Below are 12,556 nucleotides of genomic sequence, written 5' to 3'. Positions count from 1 at the left end.
GTCCCCTGGCAGTGAAAGTGTCAAGTCTTAATCCCCGGACTGTCAGGGAATTCTACCCCCCGCCCTTTTTAAAAATAGTTCTCTAGTCTTAAGAGCACCCCATTCCAGTGCTCTTGCCTGGAAAATCCTATGGGTGGAGGAGCCTGGTTGGCTGCGGTCCATGGGGTTGCGAAGAGTCGGACACGACTGAGCGACTTGACTTTGACTTTTCACTTTCATGCACTGGAGAAGGAAATGGCAACCCACTCCAGTGTTCTTGCCTGGAGAATCCCAGGGACGCCAGAGCCTGGTGGGCTGCTGTCTCTGGGGTTGCACAGTTGGACACGACTGAAGCGACTTAGCAGCAGCAGTCTTAAGTAGATGCTGATGCCAAAGCCAAAACTCCAAAACTTTGGCCACCTGATGCAAAGAACTGACTTATTGGAAAAGACCCTGATGCTGGGGAAGATTGAGGGCAAGAGGAGAAGGGGGGTGGCCGAGGATAAGATGGTTAGATAATGTCACTGACTCAGTGGACATGAATTTGAGCAAACCCAAGAGGATGGTGAAGGACAGGAAAGCCTGGTGTGCTGCAGTCCATGGGGTCACAAAGAGTTGGACATAACTTAGTAACTGAACCACGAACAAGTGTTAAGTAAGCTACTTCTGCTCACTGCCCTGTTTAGCCTCTGGATCTAAGCGCCTTCAGGGAAGGGGCCCCATGTTCCTGCCCAGGTTAGACTTCCCAGTGCTTCTGCTCTTTCCAGCTTTAAAAAGACACATCTCTATTTCAGACTATAGAAGACTTGTGTGGAAAAGTGATCAGTTCTCATTGTTCTTCCCTCTTCATAAACTGGCCTTATTTAGTACTAGAACTAGGTACATTCCCAGGACCCATTCCACTTTCCAGGGGAGATAAAACCACGATGGGTCTTCTGAATAGCACCTAACTGGTTCAGAAGAAAGAAGTAAAAAGAATGAAGAGGAAAGTGACTCATCGGTTACTCTGTTAGTATTAATATGTTCGTCATGTTCTTAAGAGGGTCACTGTCGTATTTACAAACCGTGCTTCTTGTGATTCACTTAAATATACCCTAGTTTGCAATGAGAATAATCAGCATGTGATTCAGACTAATCTTTTATTGTCTCTATTTGATTAAATGACACTAAATAATGTCACTAAATAATGACACTGAATAATGACTTGTGTCCCCCCTCTCTCTCTCTTTGCTATTTTCAGTAGAGCATGCACCATTTTGAACGTGAATTTTCGGTAAAGTAAGCTATACTGATTTTTCTAACTTTAAAGATGCTCTGTTTCTTTCTGTGAAATGGGACATTGTGTCTAGATCACTGAACAAACGGGAAAGCTGATTGGAGACGATTTCCTTGTCTGGATATTTAAATGAAATACAGCATCTTTAAAAGGCGCCCCAGTGACTTCATTTACATTCATTTCATTTTCATCATGAGCTTCAAAATTTTCATTTTCCACTCTGATCTTAGTTTTAAAATACAGCCCTAAAACCTACACATCAACTGCATGGCATTTCGGAATTTTAATTTTGGAAGCCAGCCTCTCACAGTCCTGTTGTTGCAAATGCTCTGGTTCCTTGTTACTCTGATGAAAGGGAAAGGACGCTGGGCAATTGCATTCCTGGTCACAGGGAAGCCACTTACTGACTTTATAACTGATATTAGGGAAAACTCCTTTTTTTAAGCATCCTTAATAATAATTAGGACATGAATACAGCCTCCCCATCTTTCTGAGGTAAAAGGCAAAGGCAGTTTCAAACAGCTGGGGGCTGCCTGCTTCGGAGGTCGCTGGCTTCCAATTCCCTCTGAGGGTAGCTGGTAGGTCTGGTGTTGGTCTGAAGGCCAGGTGGTCTCCCCTCCCGAGTGTGGGGACCACGAAGGAACCCAGACCCACAGGCAGTAGTTGACTTCCCACTGTCAAAGTTGGCCCAGGGAAAGGGACTCTGAACGGTCCTGTTGACACGGCTGGGGAAGATGTTTCTGGCAAGGTGTTTCTACCTGGATCTAACCTATGATCTTGCTGCAGCAGTCTATGGCCTGTTTCAGGGCCACTGCTGGGCTGCCAGGCTCCCATTTGGGGTACTGGGGAGGGTGGAACAGTTAACTCTCTGGGTTTTTGTCTAAGAGAAGGTGAGATTGGACAGATCATGACTGACCTGGTTATCACTGTAGATAAGCTGTCTTTGAGCATTCCTCCACCTAGGGTGTTGGAGGCCAACATTTTTGAAAGCTAGATCCAGTTGGCAGTCAGTCTACTTTGGAATCTGGTGGTGTCCGAGACCTGGGGATGGAGCTTTAGGAGGCCTCTGGAGGGGCACTCACTCACATCTGGGAAGTAGGGGAGCTCAGGCATCAGGCAGTTGTCCCAGATTCGTCACAGGCCCAAGAGTCAACTCTGAATTTGGATGCTGGTAACATTCCCCCCGCTCCCACATTATTAGCCACGTGTTATAGCTTAAGTCCCAGTGAACCTTTAAAGGAATTTTGTGGACCACAGAAGAGGCAAAAAAAGAAAAACTAAAAAAGGACAAAAAAAATCGGTGGGACCTGTAATTGGACTGTGAGTCCCTGGGGGTATTTTTGCCTCCTCCAAGGTCAAGTGTTGACCTTGACCTTCAGACCTGGACCTCCCTTCCATCCACCTTCCTGAGGTTTCTGAGCTGGTCCTGGGCCTGATCCTATGTATGGAGATTTGCCCTGGTTGTTGCAGGCCCAGCGAGGAGAGGCGGACCTCATGGGACATGGGGCCCTTTATGATTGGTCTGGCCCTCTGTGAGGGCCCCTCTGGTGACCCTATTTTTTTCCCTTTGGATGAGCAGACTCTCCTTGCACAGCCCCCAGCTGCACAGGTTACCCTGTGGCACTTTGGACAGTTGATTTATTTATGCTACCTACATATTAAAAGCAATTCATTTAGACAGTCTTAGCCTTTACTTTGGAGAAGGCAATGGTAACCCACTCCAGTACTCTTGCCTGGAAAATCCCATGGGTGGAGGAACCTGGTGGGCTGCAGTCCATGGGGTCTCGAAGAGTCGGACACGACTGAGCGACTTCACTTTGACTTTTCACTTTCATGCACTGGAGAAGGAAATGGCAACCCACTCCAGTGTTCTTGCTTAGAGAATCCCAGGGATGCTGGAGCCTGGTGGGCTGCCATCTCTGGGGTCGCACAGAGTCGGACACGACTGAAGTGACTTAGCAGCAGCAGCAGCCTTTACTTGGACAATGAGGGTCTGTTTCCTGAGCACCACCCCCAGTCTCCAAACTGTGGAAGTGAATGTGCGCTTCTCATTTTCAGTGCCAGGTAGTAATGAGGGTACAGACCAGGATTGGTTCCGCATGAGGGCCGAGCAGGTTGGTTCTGTGCCAAGATGGCAGCCTGTACCAAGTCTAGTTCCTGAGGCACATCTCTAGCCTCCCAGAGTCCTGGGCTAGAAGGGTGGCTGGTCTCTGCATAGTCAGTTCCATGCCTCTAGTAGAACAAAGTGCTGTTGCAGCCCTGTCTTCTGACTCTTCTGCCGGGGTCAAAGCCCAGAGCTGGGAGGCAGAAATGCTGGCGCTCATTCCAGTCCATGTCGGGCCCTCCAGGTCAAGTCCAGTTCTGCTGCCCTTTTCTGGCCATTGGCTGAGAGTGCTGGGGAGGGGCACTGGGAGGGTATTGGCATCCACTCAGTCCTCTGGGTTCTGCAGTTGCTTTCCAACAGGCTTCAGAGGCCATCTCCCCTCCTGGTATTTCAATGGTCACTTTCCAAGAACACCCTTCAGAGGAATGCTTATATGACACACCGGTTTTCCCTGTTCTCATCTCCACAGTCATGTCAGGTTGCAAGTCCTTTTTTATCTCTGTAACCCTATAACCCCAGGCCAGGAGCATCGTCCCATAATCCACCCTGGCATACAACATACTGGAACTTCATTTGTTGTCATTGTATAGAACCAGTGAAAATGATGCTTCGTTCATCTGTCTGTGTTCACTATTTGTATTGCCATATTATTTGAGAATTTCAAGCACTCCAGAGCATTAGTGTGTGTATCTGTGTGATTCTTTAATTTCAGCTGCCTTTAGGTTTGGGTAAAAGATGTAAAGGAAGGTAAGTGGTTTTCTATGAATACTTTAACCATGGCCTATTACAGGTGGTAGAAAAAGGTTGCTCTTGCTGAAGTATGTTATTGATGGTCCTGAACACCCATCCATGTAAAGTCAAGCTGAGGTGGGCATGTTCTCCTGTTGTCACCGCAGCTCAGGGAGGTGGTGGGGGAGCCATCCAACAGACTGTCTTGCTGGGGTAGCCCTAGGATAGGGTAGAGGGTGAGGCTAGGAACAGAGAGGTGGGGTCACAGGGAGCTGCCTGGTTCACAGGAAATGGGGCAACTCACTGTAGCACAGGCAAGTTCTTTGAAGCAAGGCCTTTTCTGAACCGAGTGTTTATTTTGTTCGAAGAGGATGAAATTCATTTGATTCAAAAGTATACAATTCAAGTGCACAATGTCTGTGTGCCTGGAAGGAAGCTAAGAGAAGTTTCGGATACCTGCTCAGTTTCCTTCTCCTTGCCCACCAGGGTAGAGCCTGCCATTCCAGTCTCCCCCAACACTTCAGCAAAGATGTAGGGTTAGTGCATTTCCATCTTGTAGGGTTGGCTCTCAGTGGATACAAGGGTGTTTGAGGAAGATGCCTCCTTGAGAGTGCCATTGTGGGAGAAAGTCCTCTGTCCCTTGCTGAGCATTGCTGGCAATTATTAGCATTTTATATTTCTTTCAGGCAACCTAGTATATTCAAGACAGATGAAAAGAAAAAAAAAAAAAAAAAAGACCCTGAGGAGCCCATAACCCAGCAGACAGTGGTTCCTTGCTGAGAATCCTAAGTGGTTTGTCATTTCATGTTAAATCACATCTCTCAAATACTAAAGAACTGTTCATCCCTTTCTAGTAATAGATATTTAGGTAGCCCAGCTGTGCATACAGATGTCTTTCATTGCTAGCTCAGGAGTAGGTGGAGCTGCCTGGAACCTGGAAAAAGTAGGAAAGGGAACCTTTCTTTTGGGATCATTTTTAAAATCTGGAAATTCATCTATGCAGAGAATGTCACTCTGTGTAGTTTTATGTAATCTGTGGTATTTGTTAACTTGGAAGAAATGGCAACTTAAAAAAAAACACACAGTACAAAGTATCTCGGCCCCTCTGAGGGAAAATGTGTGCAGTCTTCCCCAGGTCCTTTCTGCCCAGGACTGGATGTGTGCAGGGAGGGTGCGTGCAGAATCACTGACTGTCCCTTCTCCTCCACAGGAATATCCGCGTTACCTCCACCTCCTCCACCTCCGCCTCCACCAGCAGCAGCTCCCTCACCTCCTGCGAGCACAGAGGCGCCCTCACAGCTTCCACCCCAGGCCGTGAATGGCGTGAGCCGAGGGGCCTTACTCAGCTCCATCCAGAATTTCCAAAAAGGAACTTTGAGGAAAGCCGAAACCTGTGATCACAGCGCTCCTAAGATTGGCTAAAGCTTCGTGTTTATACTCGGAGGGAAAAGTTCTTTTTTTTTCCTTTCACCCCCACCCCCTGAAGTACCCTCCTTCTGGATGAATAATTGCTGAGCCAGTACAGCCACATATGACTTTGCAGATGCTCACAAAAGGGGCTTTTCAAGAGGGAAACACAGTCTTCAAGTAGAATGAAGTCAGGCTGGCATTGCTGCCTTAAGAAATATTTTGTTCCTTGGTTGCTATCGGAATCTGGTTCACCCTCTTTTGGTGGGCAGCAGCGTATCAGAATCAATTATTTCCACCAACTGAAGGAAATGGACAAAAAACAAAAACGATGACAATATTCAGTCACCGAGGTGAATAGCCTTGGTGTTACAATCCCTCCCATCCCGCCAAACAGCTCCTAGAACTGTTCCTCCCATTTCTCTATTCTAAGGCATCTTCTGGTTATTTGTTAGATAAAACTGTTTTTTGCTACTTTTAATTTCATCTTAGACATTAACACTGTAGCCCAAAGCATAGTGATGTCGCTGAGAGTCAGAGAAGCAACCGAGTTCTTCATTTCCCCCTCAAGTAGAAGGTGAAAGTTCACAACATTCTCTCAAGTTCAATCAGGAACTCCATTGTGGTTACAGAACTCAGGGCTGCTACAGGAACTACTCTAGGCTCTTCGTTCCTTTTAGTTAGTACGTGTTGAACAGACAAAAAAATGTTAACATCAGGAAAAGCTCTTGCCAATTCAAGGATCTTCTTAATCCTTAGCATTTAAGTCAAGTTTGGGGCTTGGGCGGGGGGGTCATTATTACAAGTAAATTTGGCATCTATAGAAATCAGTTCTGATTTTTGAAAGATTTATCCAAATATATCATGTTTTTAACATTACTCATTTATTAGAAAGATCCTTTATGATTTGCTTAAACCCTTAAATAAATTGCACTTTAAAGGATTATAAGTAATCCATCTAAAAAAATCAAGTTATACACATCAGTGTTGGTTACTATGCAGAGAGAATGTCATTGTGTATAGTTTCATGTAATCTGTGATAAATGTTCAGCTGTATTTTTTATTAAAATAAACTGTGTCAAGAAAATGTGTTTTTAGCTTGGCTAGATATTTTAATGGGAACTTTCTGTACCACTTATGTGCTTCCGTAACTAACTTACATCTATCTTTTCCATCTCAACTTTTGAGGAGAGCAGTGTATGGCAGAATATTATGTTTTTTGGCAGTGGGAAAAATACCTGACGTGGATCTTGGTTTAGCTTTGAAGAGAACCTATTGGAATTAGGCATCTGAAGAGTCGGTGGGCAAGTTCCTGTTGTAAGTAAGTGATGCAGTTTAGGAGATTAGTGTTTAGTTCCTGATGGCTCTAATTTCTTAACAGAATTCTAGGACTTCTGTGGCACATTTATTATCTCAAGAATATAAAAATACCATTAGTCATAGTTAGGAATTCCTTTATTGCTTATCAAAACAATCTTAACAGTGAATGTAGACTAAATGCTTTTATTTTTTACATATACGTTATCCTTTTTGGATGTATCTTTCATCAGGACTCTGCCACATTTACACCATGTTCTTCCAGTGAGAGGGTAAAACTGCACATGAATCTTATTCAAAGAACATGGCACCGTAACAGACCAAAAAAATACGGAACTTAGGAGAGGGGCAAGTTTTACCACAAACACATTTAAACCTCTTCCCAGTAAAAAAATCTGTTGCTGCTTCAGAGATAACTTTATGAATTAAAAGGTCTTATGGAACAATCCAGATGAAGAGTCAGCAAGTATTTTAAGTAAATTCCAATGACCTGAACTTCAAGTCCAAACTAGATATTTAGTGTTTTCTTTATTGCAAATATGATGTCTTTAACCTGAGGTACAGAGTTGTCTTCTAGAATCTTTGCATAAGGCATAGGCACATCGGCACCAGTGACACGAACTGCAGGAGCATCCAGGAAATTGAACGCAGGGCCTAAGAAGGAAGGAGGTGCAAATCAGAGAGGCAAGGAAAACCAGCTGAACACCACCACTTCAGCACAGCAGGTATGGCTGCCCAGAGAAGGGAAGTCTGAAATCTATGCTAATTACAAAGAATTGTTGATGGTTTTGCTTTGTTTAATTACCCAAAGGAAAAATACCAAGCTGGAAAGTTGAAAATTTCAAGTCATTTGATCATCCCTAGCTTTTGCTTATTTTGTCCTATAATAAACAGTGTTTATTACAGCTTAACTCTTCTGGAATCAGTGTCTCTGAAATACCTTCCATGATCCTGGCACAGATTTCAGCTCCTACTCCGAACTGTGGCCAGCCTCCTTCCACGGTTACAAGGTGATTGGTCTTCATGACACTGGCTTCTATTGTCTCAATGTCCATTGGCCTGATGGTTCGCAAATTTATCACCTAGACAAATAATACAGTAAATAGCTTTATAGAGCCACTGCCTCACAAATACAGTTTTATCCCCATAAAGCCACTTCCCTTATATGTGTATTCTCAGTCGCACAGTTGTGTCTGAGTCTTGACAACCCCATGGACTGCAGCCTGCCAGGCTCCTCTGTCTGTGGGATTTCCCAGGCAAGAATACTGGAGTGGGTTGCCATTTGCTACTCCAGGGGATCTTCCTGATCCAGGGATGAAACCTGCATTTCCTGTCAATCTTTGAGTCTAGGGAAATCTGACTATGTCAAAAGGGAAACTAATTAAAATTCTTTATCTCTACTACAAGCAGCTCTGTTCACTTACAAAACTCACTTGTCCTCCCTTGGCTTTAACTTCCTCCTCATCAAAATAGTAACTAACACATGACTGCTTACCAAGTACCCGACACTACAGTAAGTATAATTCCACAACCACCCTGATGGGACAGTAAATGTATTATCCTCATTTTATGGCTGATGACACTGAGATTTATTAAAGTACATATATAACTTGCCCAAGCATAACCAGCAAGTGTTATCTCCTGGATATCAAAGGGTTAGACTCAATGACTTCTAAGTTTTCCATTCTCCCAACCTCCAGCTCTAAGTCTGGATCTTAACTTGATAAAACAGATACTAAAAAGATCCAGACACTAGGTGTTAAAAAGCTAGGTGTTTAAAAACCAAGTAGGTTCCCACCGTTAAGCTGAGACAGAACTAAGTGACAAAGCAAGATTTCATATCTAATAACCTGTTATAGAACTCAAACTCATCTTTCTGGGTCTTTTTAAAGGGATTTTTCTGATTCTTTAAGAACATGTGCATGTCCACTTACCTCACATTCAATTCCCTCTTTGGACAGCACTGTTGCAGCTTCTAAGCAGTGGCCCACAGGTCTTGAATGAGCAACTATAGTTACATGTGTTCCTGAAACAAAGTTGTCACAGATCAGAGGTCAGGTTGAAACCAAACACACTGTCCTTCTCTGTAGCCAGCTGTGGTTCTTGTTCATTAGTAAAATCTTAAACTCAAGTTCATTCAAGTGAGATGAGAACATGATAGCCTTCCTGGAAATGAAGTACAAATCCACTAGGCTCAGATTTACAAAAGCACAAATACATGGAGCAGTCAGGGCATAACACACTTTAAACTTGAACTTATCCTATAATTTCCTAGTCAAAGTAACTTCTAGATCGAGCCTGATCAACATAAACAGAAGGAGCAGAGTGCTAATAATGTTGAAGTGTATACTGATTTAGCTTACCTTGCCTTTCTATTTTGGCTTTTCCAATAGGGATCAGAAAATCTTTTGACTGAGCTTCTGAAGGAAGTTCAAAAGGTACTCCGTACATCAATTCATTCTCCAACACCACCACTACAATATATAAATATTTAAACCAATGTAACCACATGACTAAGAATATCTAGAAACACAATCATTCATTCTGTGAAACGTTTCACTGTGCTGATTAGGAAGCGTCACAGTGTCCAGGAGCCTTATGGATGGTTTAGATACAGACATCTATAGTCTGGTCAATCCTGATTTTACCTCTGGGGTTAAATCAGTGTTATAGGTGTGTAGTAAATTTCTCTTGTACCTAATTGGCCCCCATATAGTCATAGATAAGAAAAACACTAGTTTTTTCCTATGTTTACTATATCTGTAGATCTCTAACATATGTCGACACCTAACTTTAAAGGTCTTTAATGGTTCCTTCCATGCAGATATTTCATTTTAGTACTTTAATGTTCAAAAGAGATGCACAACACACCCCTCTACTGACCTGGGTTGTTATCCCGAATGGCTGATTTAATAAGCCCTTTTGCATCCTCTGAACTCCAGGGGCTGACCACCTTTAAGCCTGGGCAATGCCCATACCAGGCAGCAAAACACTGTGAGTGCTGGGCAGCTACACCTGCTGAGGCGCCATTGGGCCCCCTGAAGACTATGGGCACAGACTGAAGGCCCCCTGACATGTAGTACGTCTTGGCAGCTGAGTTTATGACCTGGTCGATGGCTTGCATAGAGAAATTGAAGGTCATGAATTCACAAATGGGCCGTAACCCAGCCTGTCAAATCAAAAATGTTGAAAAGATGTTGAAAAGACTGGAAAACATCAGTTTAGAGTGGCAAATAACTACTTTGCCCCCCCAACACTCAAGCAATGATTTTAAAAGGTGTTGTTAAAAGAAACTCTTTGGGTGAGATTCACAAAGAAGACTACCTACCATAGCTGCACCTACAGCAATTCCAGCAAAACCCATCTAGAAAGTAAAATGCAAATGTAAGTAAAAATCCACAAAAATTATAGTAGTATCCTTTAACAGACATGCCCCTCCAAGGTCTGCTTCCTGACGGAAGGCTTACCTCAGATATGGGAGTATCTATGATCCTCTTATCTCCGTATTTCTTCCACAGGCCTCGACTAACCTATAAGCAATGACCCCATTACTTCTAAGTGGGGGCAAATGACCATCTCAATTCCGTACAGTGTTTTTCTTTACTTACCTTATATGCCCCATCGTACTGGGCAACTTCTTCCCCAAGGAGAAATACCTTCTCATCTCTTTCCAGCTCCTCATCCATGCCTTGATTTATAGCCTCACGAACTGTCACCTGTCACAGGCATGGGAAAGCAGTCAATAAACTACAAGATTACTTAGGATACTACTGAGAGTCTCTCTTGACCTAGGCTGCCCACAGCACACTAGACAAAAACCATCAGTAGAACAGGCTTCTCTTTAAAAGTTCAAAGAATTTAAAAAGTAACATTTCTATTGCTCATTGCCAGTCTATGACTAGATGTATGAATGAAAAGTACACTACACACTTCCCTTTTTAATATTTATTGGCTGCACTGGGTTTTAGTCGCACATATGGGATCTTCCCGTTGTGTCACGCGGGATCTTTCATTGTGGCTCACTGGCTCAGCAGCTGCCATCCAAGAGCTCAGTAGTAGTGGCGCACAGGCTCAGTTTCCCATGTGGGATCTTAGTTCCCTGAACAGGGATCGAACCCACGTCCCCTGCATTGCACGGTGGATTCTTAACCACTGGAAAAGCAGGGAAGTCCCTTTTTTCTTAATGACTACCTAATCTTGAGAAATCTGCTTGCTGGCCAGGCCAGTTCACAGGTGCTTTCCTAAGTAGAGAGTACACTGGATAATTTTATTTCCACATTTGGTATACTGTGGGGCAGAGAACAGTCAAGGAAGCCTAAGGAACACTACATAATGAGCACTAACTAAGCGCCAGACACTGCCACACACTTTGCCTTCAGGATCTAGGAATTACTCAACTATAAAGGTTGGTAGAATCCTCCAGTAACAGAAATGAGAAAGAGAAATTCCTCAAAAACTCGAACACAGAATTACCATATAATCCAACAATTCCAACTTCTAGATTTTATACCCCAAAGAACTGAAAGCAGGGACTCAGATAATTGCATATCAATGTTCACAGCACCATTATTCAAAATCCAACAGGTGGAAACAACTCAGGTGTCCATCCATGGTGAGTGGGTAAGAAAAGGTGGTATATGCCTACAACGGAATACTATTCAGCCTTAAAAACGAATGAAATTCTGACACATGCTACAACATGGATGAACCTTGAAAACTTGGTAAGTGAAATAAGTCAGACCTATAAGGAAAAATATTAAATGATTCCATTTATAGGCCATCCCTGCTGCTGCTGCTGCTGCTGCTAAGTCGCTTCAATCGTTTCTGACCCTGTGCTACCCCACCGACAGCAGCCCATCAGGCTCCTCTGTCCCTGGGATTCTCCAGGCAAGAATCCTGGAGTGGGTGGCCATTTCCTTCTCCAATAGGCCATCCCTAGAATACATGAATTCATCACCACAGAAAAGTACTGAGGGGTTAGAGGTCACCAGGGGCTAAGGAAGAGTTACTGTTCAATAGGTACAGTTTCTGTTTGGGACGATGATAAAGTTCTGGTGGTGAATGGAAGACGTGCTAAATGCACTTAGCGCCACTGAATATCCAGTTTAAAACAGTAAATTTTGTTATGTATATTTTACCACAATAAAAAATTTTAAGGGGAGGTGAGGGAAGAAGTGTCACGTCTAGTTCTCTCAGATCGGCCATTTGATTCCATTAAGCCTCGTGTGGGTGACATGCGACCCCAGCCTCTGCCCTGGGGCAAGGGGACCCTCCCGGCCCGACTAGCGTCCGGGCCAGTTACCTGCAGTGCAGCCGGCGCGGTCCGGTGGAACCGCCTCCTCAGCAGCCCGGAGACCTGGCAGGGAGAGAGAGAGGACGCTCAGAGGCGAACAGAGTGGGCAGGGGTCGCGCAGGGTCATAGCAAGGGAGCCGTTGCCTACCTGCTCAAGGGGTCTCCGCACCAACACAGCAACCACCGCCATCTTGACCGTGTCCTCTAGCCGCTGTCAAATGACAGCACAGCACGGCCGCGGACGAGTCGGACCCCGCTCCCCCGCCGGCGCGGGCCAATGGCAGGGCACGACGCCTGCGTGCCCCGCCTCCCGCAGTGCGTCATGGGCCGAGGGGGCGGGCCGAGGGGCGTGTGGGTGGTCCCAGTCTGCGGCGGCCGGGAAACAACTAGGGAGCGCAGGCGGTTCCCGGCGCTCGGGGTGCACGCCCGGAACGCGTCTCTCCGTGTTGGT

General features: G+C 44.7%; 2 protein-coding genes across 13 annotated transcripts in view; one reads left to right on the top strand and one right to left on the bottom strand.

Annotated features, from left to right (window-relative positions):
* The window catches only part of PXK (PX domain containing serine/threonine kinase like), an 82,812-nt gene extending 76,333 nt beyond the window's left edge, over window positions 1-6,479 (top strand). For all 11 annotated transcript variants that reach the window (XM_068981959.1, XM_068981958.1, XM_068981961.1 and 8 more), the window contains one exon: window positions 5,299-6,479. In XM_068981959.1, coding sequence (XP_068838060.1) covers window positions 5,299-5,510 — 212 coding nt within the window. In that variant the 3' untranslated portion in view covers window positions 5,511-6,479. The remainder of the gene's footprint in view (window positions 1-5,298) is intronic.
* Window positions 6,480-6,970: 491 nt separating this feature from the next.
* Window positions 6,971-12,334, bottom strand: PDHB (pyruvate dehydrogenase E1 subunit beta). Of its 2 annotated transcripts, XM_068981997.1 has the most exons (10): window positions 12,254-12,334; window positions 12,115-12,168; window positions 10,421-10,528; window positions 10,280-10,342; window positions 10,141-10,176; window positions 9,696-9,981; window positions 9,176-9,286; window positions 8,747-8,838; window positions 7,753-7,894; window positions 6,971-7,466 (listed from the first exon to the last, which is right to left on the bottom strand). In XM_068981997.1, the coding sequence occupies exons 1-10, from the start codon at window positions 12,293-12,295 to the stop codon at window positions 7,321-7,323; spliced, it is 1,080 nt and encodes a 359-aa protein (XP_068838098.1). In that variant the 5' UTR covers window positions 12,296-12,334; the 3' UTR covers window positions 6,971-7,320. The 2 variants fall into 2 exon arrangements, with proteins under 2 accessions (XP_068838098.1, XP_068838099.1); XM_068981998.1 differs by lacking the exon at window positions 12,115-12,168 and having other exon boundaries at window positions 12,254-12,295.
* Window positions 12,335-12,556: the final 222 nt, after the last annotated feature.

The sequence above is a fragment of the Capricornis sumatraensis genome, chromosome 10 (genome assembly GCF_032405125.1).
Source record: "Capricornis sumatraensis isolate serow.1 chromosome 10, serow.2, whole genome shotgun sequence".
Taxonomy (NCBI): Eukaryota; Metazoa; Chordata; class Mammalia; order Artiodactyla; family Bovidae; genus Capricornis; species Capricornis sumatraensis.
This window is presented reverse-complemented; position numbering and strand designations above follow the sequence as displayed.